The sequence below is a fragment of the Macaca thibetana genome, chromosome 7 (assembly GCF_024542745.1).
Source record: "Macaca thibetana thibetana isolate TM-01 chromosome 7, ASM2454274v1, whole genome shotgun sequence".
NCBI classification, from domain to species: Eukaryota; Metazoa; Chordata; class Mammalia; order Primates; family Cercopithecidae; genus Macaca; species Macaca thibetana.
This window is the reverse complement of record NC_065584.1, coordinates 163,654,833-163,676,247: the sequence shown is the minus strand read 5'-3', so window position 1 is coordinate 163,676,247 and position 21,415 is coordinate 163,654,833. Positions and strand designations below refer to the sequence as shown.

Genomic DNA, 21,415 nt, shown 5'->3' with positions numbered 1-21,415 from the left:
CCTTCCCCTTTTGCTGTGAGTGTGTCTACTTTGGCTGTGCTCCCAGGTGGCAGCGGTGGTGGCAATGTTGGTGCGTGGGACTCCCAAGACAAGGGGAAAGTGAGTATGCCCTTCTCACCTCCTGCCAGGGGTCTGCAGCCTGGCACCAGCTCTGGCCAGGTCTTCAAGCAAGGGACCTGGAGATGTTCTTTCCTAATTTTTGGATTGGGAAATGGAGGCAAATTCTGGGTACTAGAGTCAGAACTAAGACAAGACTGAATAGCGGGGGGCCTGGGGTCCTGAGAGGCAGAGACTTGAAACCCTCTAGAGTGTGGGGAGCTGGGTGTGTGTTCTGGCCAGTTGCTTCTCCCTGTGCCTCAATGTTCCAGGTACCCTTGGAGGGGCTGAGATGCTGGGGATGCCTGGAGCCTGGCTGCATGGCCTGGCCCCCCTGATGCCCTTGTGTTCTCTATAACAGGCCAGCAAGGCCGAGGAGAAGGTCTCTGAGAGCTTCATGCACTCCATGGACCCACAGTTGGAGCAGCAAATGGAGATCACCCAGAGCCTGGTGGACTCCTATGTGGCCATTGTCAACAAGACCATGTGGGACCTCATGGTTGGTCTCATGCCCAAGACCACCATGCACCTCAGGATCAACAATGTGCATGCACCGCCTCATGGGGGCAGGGGGCTCCTGTGGCACTGGGGATGCAGGTGGCCATGTTGGCTTGGAAGAGATGCCAGCCAGCCCTATGGGACCAGGTCCAGGGAGAGGGGCACGGTCAAGACCAGAGCTGTCCCATAGAACTAGAACGTGGGACTGGGCACAGTGGCCCATGCCTGTAATCCCAGTACTTTGGGAGGCCAAGGCAGAAGGATCACTTGAGCTCAGGAGTTTGAGACCAGCCTGGGCAACATAGTGAGACCTGGTCTCTACAAAAAAATTTAAAAGATAGCTGGGCCTGGTGGTGGCATGTGCCTGTAGTCCTAGCTATTCAACAGGCTAACATTGGAAGATCACTTTGAGCCCAGGAGGTTGAGGCTGCAGTGAGCAGTGATCTCGCCCACTGTATTCCAACCTGGCAGCAGAGTGAGATCCTATATCCAAAAATTAAAAACTGAGTAGACAGGTGTCCTGGTGCCATGATAGGTCCTGGCTCCCCTCTCAGATCTGTGACCTTGGACAGGTTACTTTTCTTCTGGGCCTCAGTGTCCCCATCTGAGTGAAAAAAGGCAGTGTGGAGGTGGGTCTTCGAGTCTAAGTGGTGTAAAAGCTACATCTGAAAAGCCACACTTGGGGCTCCAAGCCCAGTGCACAGTCCCAGCAGGGCGTGGCGGGGTGGCCGGGGTGGCACAGGCATCAGGTCCCAACTTCCTTCCCTCTTTGCCCACTCTAAGATCAAGGAGTTCATCTTCTCGGATCTGCTGACCAACCTGCACTCACGTGGAGAAAAGGACATGCTGATGGAGGAGTTGGCAGAGCAGGCACAGCGGTGCAACGAGATGCTGCGCATGCACCACGTGCTGAGGGAGGTGCCCATCATCATCAGTGACATCAACACAACCACCGACAACATGCCCACGGGGGCCCATGGACGACTCCTGGATGCAGGTGCAGAGCATCCCAGCTGGATGCAGGTACCAGGGCCGGGCCCCACAGCCCCAAAGCACCCCAGCCTCCATGGCTGAGCCTGTGGGCTCTTGGAACAGGCTCCATTCACAAGCTGGCAGATGTGGGTGCTCTCTGGAGTCATTAGAGAGGGCAGAGAGCTCATGGTTTATGGTCCAGGGGCTGGGAACTTGGAGGGGACTGTATGTGGGGCTGGATACTGAGGCGGTCAGAGGCCTAGGAACATCATCCTGGGCACGCTATACCTGTCATGCAGTCTGAGTCATGCTGCCAGGGCCGGGCATCCAGCTCCCAGCCTGAGAGTGCCGAGAGCCGAATCCACTGCAGAGCAGGGGTGATAGTCAGGGTCCCACCTCCTCTATCTGTCGTCAATCCAGTGGTGATCTGGGATAAAATCTTGAGAGTCCCATACACGTGGTCATCACACAACACACCTCACAGGCCAGGCAGGGACACACAGCCCCCTTCCCTCCCTCCCAGGTACCATCATAGCTGCTAGCGTGTGACTGAGGGCAGGGTCCCTGGCCCCCGCTGAAGCACTACCGCTGGCCAGTGGGCTCAGGCACTTTGGCCTGTTGCTCCTAGGGGTCAACTGTGCCATTCAGCCAAGGGGACCACAGTGCCTGTTGGCCCAGCTGAGCTCCGCCTGTCGAGCCCACCCACCTCCCCTGTCCCTGTGAAATCCATCAGGTGTCACCAATCAGCATACAGGTAACAGGCCTGGAAGGTCCCCAACAGCCAAGCTGGACATGCTCAGACACTCTGGGGCTCCTCGTTCAGTGGCACAAACTCCAGCACCCAGTGAGGGAAACGGGAACCCACCAGGCTGAGCAGTATGGCTAAATCCATTTATTCCATATTGAAAAGCAAAATAAACAGGAGTCATATCACCAGGGAGCCACAACCCATCCCCACCTCCTTCCTCTGTCCTGTGCTATCAATAAATAAGTCTCCCAGCCATAAATAATGATTAGAACCTCCTCCCCATATACCAGCTCCAACCTCCATGAGGTACAATACAGGGGGTGACCCCAACCCCTGGAATATACAAAATGTTACACAGATACTATATGTACACTGGGGAAGGGGGGCCACCCCAGCAGCCCGTGCCCTCATCTGCTCTACACTTAGCCCCACTGTCCTGCCTCAGCTGCCTCTCCCAATAAGTAGATGGGAGCCCCCCTGAGGGAAAAGTTGCTTTGGTGAGAGTAGGGAGGCCATCAGGCCTCCTCCAAACAAACCAACTCCACCAGCCTCTGGCTCTTAAATAATAAACATCACCATCCAGGAATGTAAGGACTCAGCCCTGGTTAAGGTGGCGAAGGGTCTGGTTGTCTGTGCATCTTAAACCCTCAGGTTAGAAATCGTACCACTGTTAATTAGCCACATTATTTGGTCTGACAGTTTTTCTTTATCATTCTGAAACTGGGTTTATCCAATACCCTGATAAATTCATACAATTTGGAAGAGTCAGTTGAAGGACCAATATTTGTACTCGTTCAGTGAATGCAGGCAAATCTGTTATTTCATCTGTAAAATCATATTATTGCTCTCCTATTAATGTCATATTTAGAAAAGTATCATGAGGATGCCAAATGCTAAAAATGGAGATGGTCTAGTAATAACTAGAGTTTCATTCCCCAGGGTGTGTGCATACAACTCCCCCTATATCCTAACACTGTGACGTATTTGGGGACACAGACATTAGAACTTCATGAAGTTTTAACTGTTGATTCTTTCCCAAGCATCATGAAGTTATGATTTAGACAATGTATGACTGAAATAATTCATTCATCCTGTATAGACACATAACATAAATATGGCACAAAATATGCCTCTAACTGAAACCGAGAGGTATAAAAACATATTTCACTCTTCGTAAAGAACTTTGTGAGGAAATATAACTCTGTGATTGTATAGATACTTTTACTCACAATACTGTGACATTCACCAACAGTAGATTGCATTGCAGTTTGTAAATATTTTAAGTTGCACAAACTTTACCTTGATTTTCAAATGCAGTATAACACTGTCCACTAAAACTGCTTTTTGTTTCAACTAAGTACTGTCACATATATTAGTTTATAAAAATGGTTGTTATTATTTTTAAAGTGTTTTCCATTCAAGGAAAAGAAGTAAATTCCTATGTCAGATTAACCAATGTGGCTGAAGAATAGGTATTAGCCAGAGAGGTCTAGATGGTAAAATCAGTCTTCTAGCCTCAAAGAAGCTCCGTGAACATAGAGGAATGCCAGGTGTCACACAGCTTTCCTTCACTCGAATTCATTCTTGACTAGAGCCTGTATGCCTGTTCCAGGGACATTTAAACTCTGAAAGGGTTTCTTATGATCTTTACTAAATACATTAAGAAGAATGCCAAGCAGTGCCCTTTTGTGTACTGGGACATGTAGTCATGTGATTAAAACAGGTAACATGAACTGTGACTTTAAAATGTATTGTAGATATAAATGCTCTAAGCTAGAAAAGGTTTTCCACATCCACAGTCAATGATGGGAGCCTTTCATTCCTAGGAAAAAATCCCTTTTTAGGTCATTGAGAAAGAGTCCAACCGCTGCAGCTCATGCTGAAATATCTTCATGAGCCCAGAGCACGTACAAATCCTAAGGGAACTACCATAGAACCGCGCTCATTCCTGGCACCAGAACAAATGAAACACACTCTATCCTGCGCACACCTGCCAGAGCAGGCCACTTTCCTCTTCTGTGAGATTTAAAAAGCTCCCCAAAATGTTATCACTCCCATCCCCAATACACAGAAAATAGGGGAAAGGCTGTTTCCAGTTCTTGGCCTTTAAACAACTCTAAATGTCAGTACTCACAGTGGCATGTTACAAAGTAAGAAACAGTGTGCACTTGAGGGCAAACCACATATTGAGCTAATGAAGAGCTCACTGTGATTAGGAATCGATCAAATATAATAGCAGAACATAAGCAAATTTTATCTGAATTCTGTAATGAATATACATGCTGCAATAACATTTAAAAAGCAGGGCAGCCTATTCCAAACCAGTAAGAATAGTTTTGTGCAAATAGTGGGTCTTTGTGTGTTTGAACTCCCACCATGTAAGGGCAAACTCGATATGTGAGCTAATGATCTACAATTATCAATTAAAAACAAAAATGCTAACGGATGCCAGAGTGAACATCAGGGAAAGATCCCTCTCCCTTAACTTTTTATAAATAAAATTAAACTGTAAATTAGAAACATAAATAAACATGAGTGGCTCTAACATTCCAATGAAGTAGATGAATTGTGTAGGGGATTAACCCCATAATTTTGGTTGTTGTTTTTAAATTTCTTGACCAGCTCTCAGATGATGATGATGTTGATCTCTCTGTTCTTGGCTGCCCGGTAAAAGAATGGCACGCAGGGTTTGGTGGCCAAGCCTGGGTGCTCCTGGGTGTCCTGCATTACAGGAAGCAGCTGCAGGATCTTCTGTGCAGTGGGGTTGTCACGGGGAGAACCCTCCCTGGCCTGTCCCCGTGCAGGCTCCACGCTGTCCTGAAAATCTTCGGAGAGAGGGAGGCGGGGCTCTGAGTACACTGCGAGCCTCCCCTGCTCCGGCCTGCCCACCCCACCTGAGGGCTCTACTCACCACCCTGCTCCTCCTCAGCCCCAAGTTCCTGGGGGGCTGGGGCCCCTGGAGCGGGCTCATCAAGAGGGTTCTGGGCAGGAGGGAGGAATTTGTCATGCCCCTCGTGGTCGCCCACAACCGGCAACACCATATCTTGCAGCTCCAGTAGCTTCACCTGAAGGGAGGGGTGCTCAGTTACCACGCCTGAGCCGGCGCCAGCACCCACCCTCACCCCCAACCCCGCAGAGATGTTGCACACCCTCTACCTTCATCTCTTCCTCCTTCTGGGCCAGCCTGCTGCCTTCCTCCTCCTTGTGCTGAGTGTTTGGCCCTGCCCCCTGGCTCTCATATACCGTGATGTGCTCTCCTGTGAGGGGACATGGCTCAGACACTGGGGCCCCACTGAAGGCCCTGCAGCTCCCCGTGCCCGTGCCCTGGCCTCCTGCTTACTCATGCCATCTGTCGCTCCAGAGAGCTGGATGAATCCAAGCTCTAGTTTCCCCACCTGCTGCTTCCCGTCCACCTTCTCCCTCGGGAGGTCCATAAAGCCACTCTGGAGCCAAAATAATAGGGTCACATCATGGGTGTGACCTGTCCTGCCCAACCCCCACTTTTCTTGGCTCATGCCAGGACTCGCTCACCTTCACCTTCTCCATGGCCTCCTACAGGGCCCGGTAGCTCTCCCCACACACAAACTCACCCCCAGTCCCTAGGGCTGGGGCCTCTCCTCTGGCTCCTTCCAGGCCGAGGCCACCAGGTGAGCCAGGGGCAGGCAGCACAGCCTTCACACCTTCCGCTGCCCACATAGCCGTGCCTGCTCCCCCTGGGAACTGGCTCCAGCGGAGTTGAAAATGCCACTTGAAGGCAAGAGCTGAGTATTCTTGTAGGGGCATACACAGAACAAATGGGGCAGGGAGGTGGAGCACAGCCCCTTCCCTTGGAGCCTCAGAGAGTGCACCTGTTGGTCACAGGTGAAGTGGTGTCTGACCACTGGCTCCCGGAAGGGGTGAATGTCCAGAGAAATCAGAAGGCGGGGAAAGCAAGAGCATAAGGGGGTCTGGGAGGGACCACAGAGGAAGGTGGCAAAGTGGGGGCAGGGAAAGTCAGACTCACCGTGGCTTTCCGGCTCTCCAGCTCCTCTGGGACACTTGGCATAGGCCGAGGCACCCTCTCCTCCTCACTGTTCAGATGTCCTCCTCCATCTCCTGTGGGGAGGTGGCCAGAGGGGTCCTCAGAAAACCCAACAAGGGAAGTACTGTGGGCCCACCTCTGTCCCCACCCTCACTGTGTAACCCTGAGCCAGCCCCTCCCCAGAGGGGAATGAGCTGCTGTTCTTTAGTTTTCCTATAAGATCCAAGATCTTCTATATTGCCCAGGCACAGTCCTGCTACCTGATGGTGTGGGAGTTCTGTCCTGCTCCCTTTCTGATCTGGGCCAGTTCACTCATCCTTAGGCAACCTGGTGGCCCCCTGCTCCCGGGAGGTCATCATATTGATGCCGAACTTAGTGCAGACACCCGGTTGGCATAACAACCAGCTGTTCTAAAGGTCTCTTCCAACCCCTCAATCCTATGCTGCTAACAGTCCCCCCTTCCTCCTGGGGCTCTCTCCTCTTCCTCTGAGTGGTCTTCTGTACCTTGTCCAGGGAGAGCCAGGAGACTCAACTGGGTCTCCAGCTGTTGGTTCCGCTGGCTGGCAGCTTCTAGGCACTCCTAAAGGAATGGGAAACAGAGTGAGAAGGCACAGAGGTTGCCAGGTCGTCCCCCTCGGGGCCCTGTCCTCAGCGACTCCCTCTCCTGGGTCTCCTGCAACTTTTGGCAGGCCATCTCAGCCACCGCTTTGCCCTGAGCTTCCTGCTGCTGCAGCTGGTCCACAGCTGGGTCTGCAGCAGTAACTGCCTGTGTGGCTCCTGCTTCTCAGAGGTCAGCTGCTAATGGGTGACCACGTACTGCTGCAGGTGACCCCGGTACTAGTCTCACTGCTGCTGCTGCAGATTCTGAGACTCTTGGCTCTTCAGCTGTATCTGCAGGAAGACCCTGGGCATGAGGGCATGTGGTTGGCTTCCAGATTCTGGGCCCATTAATAGGGTAGCGAGGGCACGGTGGGGCTCTGTCACCTGCCCGGGACCCTGGCCCCTTGCTCCAGGCCTAAGAGACTTCCTCCCTTGCCTAGAACCTCATGCCTCCTTCCCCAGCCTCAAATCTCCTGTTCTTCTTCTCACCATTTAAACTGTAGGCCACAGACTGGTGGAAAAGCAGAAGGAACCAATCACCATCTGCTAAGTGTGCTCCATGCCTAATGCTTTCCATGTGTTCTCTCATTTAATCCCCAGCACCTCCATAAGAAAAATGCTAACTTCCTTTTGAAGTCAAAGAAACAGAGACTTAGAGATGAAAAGTAGTTGAATGGTGACCAGTGGAACCAAGGCCGGAATCCAGTTTGAATCTAAGGAGGCTTTTTTGTTTTGTTTTCAGACAGTGTCACCATGTGGCCCATACTGGAGTGCAGTGGTGCAATCTCAGCTCACTGCAACCTCCACCTCCCAGGCTCAAGAGATTCTCATGCCTCAGTCTCCTGAGTAGCTGGGATTACAGGCATGTGCCACCTTGCCGGGCTAATTTTTTGTTGATGTTATAATTTTAGTAGAGATGAGGTTTCGCCATGTTGGTCAGGCTGGTCTCAAACTCCTGACTTCAAGTGATTCTCCTGCCTCAGCATCCCAAAGTGCTGGGATTACAGGCAGGAGCCACTGTGCCCGGCATAAGGACCCTCTTATACCACTGTCTCCACCCCTATGATTGGGCGAATCCATGCCTCTAGCTGGGAAGATGATGTCCAGACCTGGGAGGAGCCCAGGGCTACCCACCTCTAAAATTCAGAGGGTAGGAAGAAAGAAACAGTCATGGAGCTGCCCTGGAAGGTGCTGGGGTCACCTGCCCCCCAGCTGGAGCTGCCTTTGGCCTGGCACCTCCCCTCCCCAGAGGCTGGTGCCTGCCTCCCAGCCCTTCTTGGATGGGGCAGAGGTTACCATCTCCTTCACCTTGCTCAGCTTCTCCTGCAGCTCCTTTACTTGCTGCTCCAACTGCAGTGCGCTTTTGTTCTTGTTGTTCTGGACAGAGAGAAGCAATCAGTGGCCAGCCACTGCAGCTGGAGACCCCAGAACTTGGTGTCTGCCTCCCATGTCACCAGAAAGGGTGGAGGTAGGTTAGAAAAATTATCCCCTCTTCCCCACAGCCATCAGAGCAGGGCCTGATGAGCTCTGGCTCACAGATGCCTTTAGAAGTACCCTGTCATGTGAGGGCTACACTGCTTCATTTTACAGGTGGGGAAACAAAGGCCCAGAGGGCTAGGGATGAGGGCAGGCTGCCCAGGTGGGGCAACCCACCAGATCCTCAAAGCTGCACTGTGGCTCGGCCAGTTGCTTGTTGAACTTGTGCTTCTGGGAGAGCGCGAGCCTCTCCTCCTGCATTCGCAGCCTCTTCTCCTGTTTTCGTAGCCTCTCCTCCTTCTCCCACAGCCTCTCTTCCTGCTTTTGTAGCCTCTCCTCCTCCTTTTGCAGCCTCTCCTCCTCCTTTTTCAGCCTCTCCTCCTGCTTTCGTAGCCTGTCCTCCTGCTTTTGCAGCCTCTCACCCTGCTCCCCCAGCCTCTTCTGCTTCTCCCGAAGCCTCTCCTTTTGTTCACATAGTCTCTCCTCCTCCCGCAACCTCCTCTCTTCCTGCTCTTGGAGCCTCTCCTCCTGCTTTTGAAGCCTCTCCTGCTGCTCTCGGAGCCTCTCCTCCTGCTCCTGAAGTCTCTCCTTTTGTTCCTTGCTCAGGAGAGTCAAGACCTGATTTTTTTCCATCTGGGATTGGAGCTTTCCCTCCAGACTTTCCACCTCCTTCCTCAGGTGTTTGGCCTCATCTTGTAGATGTTCCACCTCAGAGGTCCCTGCTGGGTCCACCGGGGACGGGGGCTCAGCTGAGAAATGAAGCAGACAATAAGGGCCTCTGGATTCCCCACCCACCACCCCCCCTCAAAGAAAAAGCCCTCCTTTTGATGCAGCTCCTCTCAGGCTTCCCAAACTTGGCCTCACTGCTAATGATTCCTCGCACCCAATGGAAGCCAATTTCCAAGCCATGTCAGATAGAGAGCACTGTGGGTGGCTGACAATGGGCACTCCTTCCTCTTGCCTGACGGGGACCCTGAGGCTCATGGAGATGACAAGACTTGCCAGCTGCTGGCACAGACCTCTTTCCTTCTGCCTCAAAGCCCTTCCATCCACCCACCTCCCTGGGGCACTCTAAGCCACCCCACAGCCCTCTGATGCCAGTCCTGCTCCCACGTCACACCAGCCCCATCTTACCCATCTGGTGTTTGAGTTCGGACAAGCTCCTCTCCAGCTCCTGTATCTGATGTATGTCACGCTTCTTCTCCTCCTTCAATGCGTGAGCCTGCCCAAAGCACAGGGGGAAAGGGCCCTGGAGAGAGGGGCTGGTGGCTGGACAAGCTACCGTCTCCCTCTTGGCCCCCACCTCCACAAAGCCCAGACCCATGACCACCTCTAGCTGTACTAGTCCCATTTTACAGATGCCCAGAAAGATCCAGTGACCTATCTAAGGTGGGGGCTGAAGGGTCAGGTCTCACCTCCATCGACATTTTCCACATCCTCTCCTGCCACCGGGCCCTCTCTCCTTTTATATGTTGAGCATATTCATCTCTCTCCAGCTGGACTTGTTTAAGTGACTCTGTCACCTGCAAGAATGGCCACAGAAGTGAGGAAGGGCTGTCACTGGTCCTCACCTGCTCCTGGTCAGCTGGGATCATCTTCCCTCCACATCCCTCCCTCTGCAAAGCCTCACCTGTGTCACGTGTGCGTTCAGCAGCGCCCGCTCCTTTCTGGTCTGCTGTAACTGCCGCTGGAGGACGGCTTCACTGCGGCTCGAGGACTGGATGGTGAAGAGTGAGAAGTTTCGATCTGGGGAGCCCGGGCAGTGCCCCTTAAAGGGCTAGGACTAGGCTCAATGTACTAGGGCAATGTGTTAGGGCTAACTCAATCAGTAAAGATCAAGGCATTTCCATGCCCGTGGCCTGGTTTTTAAAAGAACTCAGTAAATTTGGAAGGGACAGGGAAAGAGATCGAACTTACAACTGGCTAACAGAGGCCCAGAGAGATCAGATAACATTGCTGTTGTTATTACTGTTATTAATACCACTGTTTAAATCTTTATGGAGTGCTTCACCAGGTTCCATACTAGCAATCCCATGTCATCCTCACAACCACCATATGAGACAGTTACTGGGATTACCTCTATTGTGTAGATGAAAAACATGGAGTGTTCGAGTTTAAGTGCTTGCCTAAGATCACTGAGACAGAGCTGGGATTTGAACACCCAGGTCTATCCGATTCTCTAAGCCCATTTTCCTTGCTGGGGATAGGGGCACAGAAAGGAAGGGGAAATTAATCTTTTGTTCACTTTTTGAAAGGATGATACATTCGCATAGTCCAAAACTCAGAAGGTACACCATGGAAGTGTCTCCCAGCCGCCCTGTTACTCTCTCCTGAGTTTTTTATGAACACTTGCAGACATGTTTCATGTATATTATCATAGTACACACACACACACACATACACACACACACGCCTTTCCTCTCTCTACAGAAATTGTGAAGTACTAAATGTACTGTTCTATACCTTCACAGTACAAGTACCCAATACACCACCAAGCTTTGGCCAAGGCCTCAGCCAGGTAAGGGCAGGGCAGGCACTTGGCCTTCAAGCTGTGTGTGCAGTGCTCACTCCCCACAGTGCCCCTCAACTCACCCACAGCAGCTGACTCAGCCCCAGGCTGTCTCTAACAACCACACACAATAGCAGCTAGAAATGAGCATGCTGCCTTCTGGGCAGGACACTGCATCCTCCAGAAGGGATCTTTACACTCTTTCCTCCATCTGGGAAGCCAGGCTGCGAGGGGATGGGGCAGTTGGTTGGACTCACCCTGTCCTCTTCCCGCTGCTGTGTACACACAGCAGAGAGAGCCCGCTCCAATTCTTGAATACGCTGTAAAGAGTATTGCAGGCGGCCGGCCAGATCCTTGGACTCTTCTGTAATGACAGAGGTTGAGATGGGGCCCAAAGGACTCCCCCTGAAGACCTGTCAAAGTACCAGGTTGAAGGATGACGGGGTGCCCAGATTCCCACCTTCGAAGTGTCTGGCGGCACGTTTAGTATGGTAAAGGGTGGTCTTCAAGTCTGCCTTTTCCAGTGTGAGGATGTTGATTGTCTGGAATTGAATGTTTGGGAAAAAAGCCAAGCAAGTGCTGAAAGAGATGGAAAGAAACATTCTCCGGAGGACAGGAGAAAACTCCCCACCCTCCACTCACCTCTAACTGCTCCGTCTGTGCTTTGTGTATGTCATTGTTTGCTTTCTTTTCCTATAGGAAGAGGAAGACAGAGCTCTTACCCGGGGGAGGCAGAGATGGCACAGCAAGAGACATGCCCCCAGAATGCCACCAATGCCCCAGCACAGGCCCACCCATGGGACCAGATTATCAGGGACCCTGTGGGGATGGGGTGGAATCTGAGGGATAAGCCTTCTTCCCCAGGCTGGCAGTGGGTGAGATGAGACTGGTGCCTCTACATCTGAGTGCCCCCCAAACCCAGCAGTGATGTTGTGAGCAAACAAAGAAATCACGTTACTTCTTCCAGCTGATGTTCCACTTGTTTCTTCTGTTGTTTCTGTGAGGAGAGTCAAATTCAGGTGACTGAGGGTGGCCTCCTCAACTCTATTCCCCAGATCAGGAAGCGGTAAGCAGGGCCAGGAACGAATTTTAAAGACAAAATTCTCAGACCCAATGGCAACATGAACTGGTCAACTCTCCTCAAGCTCACAAGGACAGAGGATTTGGGTCTTTGTTGGTTTTTGCCCACAGCCACAGAACTCACAGTCTGAACCTGGATTCTCTCCAAAGGACAGTAACATAAACCTCTAGGGACAGAGTCTGAGAAAGGTCCACCCTTCTGCCAGCTTGTGATTGAGAAAGGTGCATTCATTCAACAAACATTTACTGAGCACATACGAGCCAGGTACAGTTCTTCACAGCATATATAAAATGGAAAAGGACAGACAGGAGCCCTTGGCCCTCAGGTTTACATTCTAGGAACCTTTAAATCTCAGACTCTCAGAGCTAACCGAGACCTTCACTGCTCTTCCTCCTTCGGAAACACTAGCCCAAAGAAGAGAGGTGGCTTGTCTAGACTCAAAGAGCAAATTAGGAACTGAGTCATGGCAGAAATATGGGACCCCTGACAAACCATCAGGTTAGCGCTTCCCTGAGAGGTGACAACCCCAGGGCGTGTATGGCAAGGACCAGAGCAGGGATGTCTGGAGAAGAGAGAGTCGACAAATGGGGCAGTGACAGAAGAGCCATGCTGCATGCTTCTTGCTCTGGGGTCCCTCCAGGTGAGGCCTGGGTGCTCCAGCTCCCTATTTGCCATTGGCACCAAGGGCCCCCAGCCCCTTTCTTCGGAGCCCAAGGGGAAACTAAAGCCCAGGATTGGCAGCGTGGAATCACAGAACCCTACTGAACTCTTACCAATGATTCTATGTTTTCACAGAGTTGATTGATTGTTGCAGAGCTTGAGTCCAGGGCTACTGCTTGTTCTTGGTTCCGGCTCTGTGGCGCATGCAGACAGCAGGAGTTGGAGGAGGATTATGGGAAGAGGTAGAGAGAACAATCATTAGGGCTGGGGTGTGTGTGGACTGTCTCAGCTGGCAGAGGGGCACCCAGCCCCCACTGTGAGAGGAGTTTGGGGGGCTGGCCTGCAGGGTCACTGCACCTTGGCCCAGGGCCTCTTACTTCCAGATCCTTCAGAGTAACAGATGATACAGGAGTAATAAAAATGAGATTTTTTTAAAAAAAAACTTACACGGGAAGCAGTTGTGGATATAGAGAAAGTATAAAAACAGCAAAGGGGGCGAGCACAGTGGCTCACGCATGTAGTCCCAGCACTTTGGGAGGCTGAGGTGGGTGGATCACTTGAGATCAGGAGTTCAAGACCAGCCTGGCTGATATGGTGAAACCCCATCTCTACTAAAAATACAAAGATTAGCTGGGTGTGGTAGCAGGTGCCTGTAATCCCAGCTACTAAGAAGGCTAAGGTAAGAGAATCACTTGAACCTGGGAGGCAGAGGTTGTAGTGAGCTGAGATCGCACCACTGCACTCCAGTCTGGGTGAGAGAGTGAGACTCTGTCTCAAAAAAAAAAAAAAAAAAAAAAAAATCCCCAAATCCCACATGCCTGTTGTGTATGTTATTCCCAAGTTACTTTTAAACTTTAAGATCTCACCATTTCTAAGATGATAAAGATGCGGGGAAGGAAAAAACCCAATCAATCAAGCAGGTGAAGAAGCAGACATAAACAGGATGAAGGTTAATGGCAGCAACATAAAACAAGGCAGAGGCCAAGTATCCCCCAAACCAGAGAAAGTTTCAGGGGCATGAGGGGCATGCACAGCTGGAGAGAGCAAGCCAGAGAGGGGTCTCAGCACCGTCTCACCTTCCACTTGTGCAATAGGGGAGTGCTACCCACAGGAATGGTTAAGGTTGGACACCAGCTCCTTCAGAATGTCCTGAATCTACAGGAGGTGACAAAGGAAAAACACAGGCAGGGGGAGAAAGACAGAAGTGGCTTAGAGAGAAGCAATAAAGTCAGTGTAGAAGGAAGATGTGGGTTCAGGAAAATGAAACGCTGAGGAAGAGCAGAGGAGATTGAAACCATGGCCTGTGCCATTCTTCCAAATGGCCACCTGCTGCCTTGCCAGGGGCAGGAACAAATAGATGGAAATGTTCCCTGAGTGATGCAGTCACAGAGTGGAGAAATCTGACCAATGCAGCTCTTAATACGCTCACTGGACCCCTCTCCTCAGGCCCAGGATGTGGACGATGAATCTGGTAGAGCTCCAGACCTCCACCTCCATTAAAAACACCAGACTCCTGAGTAAGGGTTCATTTGAACTAAGGGGGCTCCAGCTAAAAAACAAGTTTGAAAGGCACTGATCTTATCCAGTATCATCTTACAGAGGAGGAAACTGAGGCCCTGGGGAAGAAGTGATTTTTCTGTGGTCACCCAGCAAGCTGGTGGCAAGTTAGATCTTCTCTTACTCCTAGTGCCTGGGGCTCTCCTCACCACACCCTGAGACCCCTTCTGTGACTCCTAAAGGGACAGCTTGATGGCAAGTGGCTGTATTCATTGGCCCAGCTTCCCCTTGAGACTAGGGATCAGGAAAATCAAAGAGCAATGACCATTTCCTGGGTGTCCTGGGTGTTCACAGCAGGACATGTATCAGGGATTAACATAAAAACAACAACAATATGGAATATCATTTAAACTTCAGAAGTGAAAATCAAACACCACTACCCCTATTTTACAGATGTGAAAAGAGAGGCCCAAAGAGCTCAAGTAACTTGCCATAAGTCAGATCCCTAGCCAATGGAGAGGCAGGATTCAAACCCAGAATTCTTAGCCAGTACCCAGCAATCTTAACAATTACCCTCTACTGCCCCCTTGGGCCCCCTGTCCCCAGGAGCCTGGCCAGCCAAGACTCACATCCCCAGGTGAGTGGCAACCACCAGAAGTGGTTGTCTCAGGGCTACTGACAGTTTTCTTCTTTTTTGTCTTCGCTCCTGCCGGAACACCACGGCTGTTCCTCTGCTGATATTCTTTTAGCTGTGAGAAAGAAGAGCAGTAATACTCATGAGAACTACCAGCCCCTACAGCCACATCGTCCTTTACAGTTTTTGCAAAATAGTCTTATACACCATCTGACTTAATGCCACCAACAACTGTACAAGGTGTTTTCACAATCACTTACTGATTGAGAGGGATGGATACTATGGCTAAAAAAAGGGGAGGGTGGGCAATAATGGGACTTAAACTCAGTCTTCTGACTCCAAGCTCTGGGGTTTTGCCAGGAATCAGCAGCTGCCAGAGACCAAAATCAGAGCCAGAGGTAGAAAACTAAACATTAAGTAGGCAGGAACTGCACGCTGTGTGGTTTGGAGTCATACATCCTCACATGTCTGTAAGTCTGAAGAAGTGCACCAGAACCCTTCAAACTTTTATATCCATGTGTCCTCATGGGAGAAGGCAGCTTTTTTGTTAAATCTGGGAATTTATCAGAAAGAGGACAACCCAAGTCTCATTTCAGAGAGAAGTCTGGTATACTCTTAGAAACGTATGTGACTGTCATCCCTAAGTACATTAACGTTTTTTCTCTCTCAGGAGAATCAAGGGAAACTGATGCTTCAGAAAGATCTCCCACATTTATCCTGTGGCACTCAAAGTACCCCAAGTTGAGATGATATGAGGAAGATTCAAGTTGTCAAGTTCAGTTTCCTAAGATCTATTCCACAGAAGATGAGCAAATCTCACTTCAGAGACCACTGACTGAAGGGCAGTCTGGTCCCAGAACTGTGGAGAATTAGAATATGAGGCGGAGAACTCAGAAAAACATGTTAAAGTCTCTCTGGAGAGTAGAAGCCTAGGAAAAAAATGAAAGCAAACCCATTCTCCCATTGCCACCCAGAGATACTGTCAACGTTTTGACCTCACAGGGGGAAGTGTAGGCTTTTCACAAAGTCAATGTCTACGCGAAAGGAGTAAGGCAGCCTGAAACCTGTTGCTCCTAAGTCCCATAGTCCCCATTCCCCTTCCAGGTGGAAATTTGTGCTGCAGCCAGAGGAACCAGAAATGGGGTGAGAATGCTTAGGGGACTGGGTTGTAAGATGAAAGTCCAGTCTTGCAGCAGTAATGACAGTTCCTAGGGGGATTGTGACATCACTTCATTCTACTCATCCTGGGGGTGGGGGGAACCATATCAGTGCAATGACTGAGTTGTTGATCCATGATGGGGGAGGGGATGTAGGGCTGGGACCCAGGTCCTTGGAGATGCCAGTCAAAAGAGCCCAGGGAAGTCAAGCTTGGGTGAGTAGGAGGGGAGAGTAGAGTCTGCAGCAGGGAGCCCCAGGAGTCACCAGCCCAAAGTCACCCAGGGATGACTGGTGATGGTGGCAGGCTGGGGCTGGGGGACTCAGGTCTTCAGACAGGTGAGCCCAAAGAACCCAGGGAGGTTGGGCTTGGGGCGGCAGGACGTGACGGCCGAGTATGGAGCAGGGAGCCCCACGAGTCATCCACCAAAAGTCACCACGGGGTGACGGGCGAGGGCAGAGGCTGGGCTGCTTGCTGAGGGGGGCGTGGCTGACTGACAAGACTTTGGTGGGGGGAGCCCAGAGGTGCCGGGGTTAGGGGGCCAAGCCTAGTGTGCCTCAGGAGTGGTATGTACTCTGGCAGTGGTCTTGTCATTGGAGGGGATCTCTGGCTAGGTTGGGGGGCCGTGACCTGGTGTGTCTTACCTTTTCCTTGGCTGCTGCCAATTGGCTCTGTCGTGTTGCTTCTAACATCATGGGGTGGGGAGGGAGGCAGGGTTGGGGCCACATCAGTGAACACCTCCAGTCACCTACCAGGTGGCTGTGTGACTGAGCCAGAGGCGGCGTAACCAGGGCCCCACTAGAATGCAGAATGGGGGCGTGGCCTTAATTCTCCAAGCCCATTGGTCAATGAGAAAGACGAAAGGGAAAGGAGGCGTGGCCAGGGAGCAATGTGTCCAGAGGAACCTGTGGCATCACAAGGAAAGCTGCCCACGCAACTGCTGTCCCCGCCCACTTGGGGAGGGGGCGGGGCCTGCCTACTCCGGGAGAGGGGAGGGACTGGCTTTTGCTTTAAAACGTTAAAAATAAACTTTAAAAAATATATGTGTTTATAATTTAAATATATGTGTGTCAGTGTGTGTGTGTGTCTACATGTTCCTCCATAGCTCTCTTCATTTTCCAGCTTCTATGCATGGTCTATGATTTTGGCCTACATTTTTCATCTTCAGATGGAATACAAGAATTACCAGTATTACCTCAATTGAGACACAAATCCTATAAAAATGGAAAATCTATAGCATGTTTGATGATTAATGGACTATATTATCCAACATTCCAATAAGGTAAACACAATGATTTCTCTTTTTTGGAAAAACATTTCTTTTATTCTCCTACATTATTAATATTTTTTTTTTAAAAAAGAAACATGTCTAATATCTTTAAAAACACAAAGCTTTTGGGCTGGGTGCGGTGGCTCACACCTGTAATCCCAGGACTTTGGGAGGCCTAGGCGGGTGGATCACCTTAGGTCAGGAGTTCAAGACCAGCCTGGCCAATATGGTGAAACCCCATCTCTACTGAAAACACAAAAGCTAGCCAGGTGTGGTGGTGGGTACCTGTAATCCCAGCTACTCGGGAAGCTGAGGCAGGAGAATCACTTGAACCCGGTAGGCGGAAGTTGCAGTGAGCCAAGGTCACGCAACTGCACTCCAGCCTGGGTGACACAGTGAGACTTCATCTCAAAAAAAAAAAAAAAAAAAGAATAGTCAAAAGTAAATAAAAACACAAAGCTATCAATTTGATAAGCACTCAAAGCTCTTTACTGGTTTAAAGTATATAAAAGGCCTATTTTTCTAGAATCACCTGACCTCTCTAAGCCTTGCAAATGAAACTGAATTTCTCACTTGATACTTGCCTGTGACTTGCAATCATGAAAACCAAGAACTGTGTTATGTCACTGTCTATTGCTTGTTACCTGAATTCCACACTAGGCTGAGATCAAGGGTTGAATCTTTCATGATTTGCTCCATAACCTGTGAGCTTCTTTTCCCACACCAAACTAAGCTTTTTTCTAGAGTTCTACAATTTGCAGTTAGTAGACAAGAGTGGTTCTCAAAAATGTAGTCTCTAGACTATCAGCACCAGCAGAACCTGAGAACTTTTTATAAGTGCAAATTCTCAGGCCCCACCCTGGACCTGGTGAATCAGAAACTCTGGAGTAGGGCTCAGCAATCTGTGCTGCAGTAGTCCCTCCAGATGTTCAAGAACCTCTGGCATACAGCAGGTAGAAAAATGTGTTTCCTTCTGTAGGTCCAAAGCCAGGGATACCATATATTCTGTCTTTATATGAAACAATTACATGCAATTAAAAGACAGAAATCTCCTTCCTACTCCCACCCTCCATCCAATGTGTTTTATTTTTATGAGTTAAATAAGAAAACAAATGGCAATCAGAGATTCAGTCTAAAAAGTATATTTACAAGCGTCAGTTCTCATCCAGCCTGATCTCATACAATACCATTTATACCCTCTTACCTCTCAAGTTTTTAAAAAAGTGTCTTCACAATGTAAGTCTCAGGCACACTAGCAGTTCTACAATAAAACACCAAGTAGATCAGAATGACCAAACTTACTACAGAAGAAAAGGGGAATGATTGGCTGTATTTTCAAATTGCATTCAACCAGAAATGTAAGTTTTGAATTCTTTTCACCTTCACACTTCCAAGTTAATAGAATTAAATCAAAATACTCCATTCTTTCAAAACCTCTCAGCCAGGCAAAGTTTTATTGTATTACTTCTTGATTTCAATGGATATAAAGCAAAATCCTGGTAGGCACATTTTGTATGCCTGCAAAGATACAGAACTACACAGTTCCATCTCTTCAATATTAAAACAAAAGTCCTGTAAACCTCAGATGGTGAGTGTAATAGTTCAGCACTAGCACCAAAGCCTCAAACATAAGAAGATACCAAGAACTCCACTAGCAAACAAAATGAGCTCTTGGCTGGGAGCAGTCCTTCACACCTGTAATCCCAGCACGTTGGCAAACCAAAGTGGGAGGATCACATTATGTCAGGAGTTCAAGACCAGCCTGGGCAGCATAGTGAATTCACATCTCTACAAAAAAATTTCTAAAAGTTAGCTGGGCAGGGTGGCACACACCTGTAGTCCTAGCTACTTGGGAGGCTGAGGTAGGAAAATCACTTCAGCTCAGCAGTACAAGGCTGTGGTAGCTATGATCATGCCACTGCACTCCAGTCTGGGTGACAGAGTAAGATCTAGATAATTACAGTCTGTCCTGCTCCTGTTTATGTTAAAATGCTTTCAACCAGCAGGATAAAATTTAAGTGAAATGTGACTTTGGAGGTTGGCCAGAAAATAGGCAATGGAGAAACAGGCACTTCCCACAAGAATAAAAATGGCCAAAAAGCATATAAAAAAGATTAAAGGCTGGGTGCTATGGCTCACGCCTCTAATCCTAGCACTTTAGGAGGCCAAGGTGGGTGGAACACCTGAGGTCAGGAGTTCAAGACCGGCCTGACCAAAATGGTGAAACCTCATCTCTACTAAAAAATAGAAAAAATAGCCAGGCATGGTGGCGGGCACCTGTACTCCCAGCTCCTTGGGGAGCTAAGGCAGCAGAATTGCTTGAACCCAGGAGACGGAGGTTGCAGTGAGCCGAGATCGCACTGTTCCACTCCAGCCTGGGTGATAGAGCAAGACGCCACCAAAAAAAAAAAAAAAAAAAAAAAAAATTCAAAAGCACTAGAAACCAAAGAAATGTAACAAAAACAGTAAGATTTTCTCCTTAAATACCAGTAAAGTGGACAAATGGAAGGGGGACACTGGAGCTCTGCCACTTTGGGAGTATAAACTCTGAACCAATTTTTCTGCAGGATAATTTGAAAATTTCTATGAAAAATCTTAAAAGTGTTTTATGTTATTTTCCTCCAGAAATTCTACTTCTATGAATTCAGCCCAAAAATGCTTGCTTGTGTCCATTAAAATATATATATAACAAAATTTACTTCTGGGGTGGTAATGATTAACTTAATATACTTCAAGCTTTTTAAAAGGATGATGCCAAGGATATATTTGCTGCCATAGAAATATGCCCAAAACATAGTGACAAAAGACTATATATTATGATTCTACTTTTTAAAATGTTCAAATGCATAAAGAAGTATAAAAAGTAACAAACCAGAATGTTTTGAGTGGCAAAAGTAAAGGCTTTTCTTTATATTTTGTTTTCCAAATTATTACAAAAATAATGTGATTTTCTTTATAATCAGGGAGAAGTATTATTTTCATTTATTTACATTTAAATTTCTTTCCTTATTTTTTCTCATGTATGTATCACATGTACTCTAGAGAGCTTGAATCCCTACCTCTTGAGGTAAATCAGCCATTTCAGTCTCCATCAACTTGCCTTTTTGGACATTTCAAATCAGTGGAATTATACAATATATGTTCTCATGTTTGGCTTTTTTACTTAGCTAATGTTTTTGAGATTGGTCCATGACATATGACAGGTTTTGGTAGTTTGTTCCTTTCATTACTGAGTAGAAGTCCACCGATGGATATAGCACATTTTGTCAGCAGAGAATCTTTTAAACTTTAATTTCAACTTCCTGTGGTCTAAATGAAACCCTCAGAACACAGGACTTCTAGGGAAAGCTGCTGTGCATGTCAAAATAACTACTTAGCAGAACCAGCTTTGTCCTCAGGAGCCTGAACTGCTGCAGACATTTTCATCATTTTCCAACTTTTTTTACAAGCAACTTTTGTGCTACTACACATCAGGACTTTTGAAGCATCTGATACATCCATCTAATAAGTATAAGCATGTGTCTGAGTGGACAAGCGAAACCATCTATGCTGCACTGCATATTTTTTCCTCCCCCAGACTGGACCAGGGAATCTCTCAGCTTTCCAGAGTACCCTGTCTCCACTGACAGGGTGTTGGCTCCCAGTTGGCTCCCAGCTGTTGAGGATGTTGTGGATGGGGAAGTGCTGATGGTGTCCCAAGGCAGCCTAGCACCTCTATTGGACCCAGAAGGTCTTGACTTTGGAAGCTTACCTATGTTCCAGAAGTGTTTAAAAGCTGTTTTTGCTTTTGTTCTTTTCCTAAATAATCATTACTTGGTAGTTAGTTATTAATCTTTCTTTGGGAGAGGGACGGGGCTTTACAACTGAAGAACATAATTTTCATCAAAATAGCGAAAATGGAAGAAAGTTACTTTGTAAACAATTTGCTCTACAAACCAAATGGCAGCTGTTGAGAATCTCAATAAATGGTTAAATGCATTTGCTGCTGTTATAAGAAATGAAGGAAAAAAAATTAGAATAAAGAAAACAATGCATTTGCTGGCAGTGGTACCATTTGCCTAAGGTTGTTGGGTCTCTGTGTCATCATACTGTGGTGGGGGGTGTGTGTGGTGTATATGTGTGAAACTTTTCATCTCAGGATGGATCATAATCTTAGCTGCAGTGTTCCTTCCAAATAGGGTTACAAAGTAGGAAAAC

At 48.7% G+C, this 21,415-nt stretch overlaps 1 protein-coding gene and 1 pseudogene across 1 annotated transcript; one reads left to right on the top strand and one right to left on the bottom strand.

Annotated features, from left to right (window-relative positions):
* Nucleotides 1–433: 433 nt before the first annotated feature.
* On the top strand, nt 434–1,668 carry LOC126959321 (putative GED domain-containing protein DNM1P34; annotated as a pseudogene).
* A 1,724-nt stretch (nt 1,669–3,392) lies between these two features.
* Nucleotides 3,393–16,640, bottom strand: LOC126959320 (golgin subfamily A member 6C-like). Its single transcript, XM_050798197.1, has 19 exons — nt 16,593–16,640; nt 14,788–14,907; nt 12,775–12,855; nt 11,879–11,917; nt 11,563–11,613; nt 11,381–11,462; nt 11,178–11,284; nt 10,042–10,128; nt 9,827–9,934; nt 9,546–9,633; nt 8,953–9,160; nt 8,589–8,910; nt 8,244–8,312; nt 6,840–6,915; nt 6,318–6,409; nt 5,655–5,757; nt 5,471–5,571; nt 5,226–5,379; nt 3,393–5,139 (listed from the first exon to the last, which is right to left on the bottom strand). The coding sequence occupies exons 1-19, from the start codon at nt 16,638–16,640 to the stop codon at nt 4,940–4,942; spliced, it is 2,136 nt and encodes a 711-aa protein (XP_050654154.1). The 3' UTR covers nt 3,393–4,939.
* Between the last annotated feature and the right edge of the window lie 4,775 nt (nt 16,641–21,415).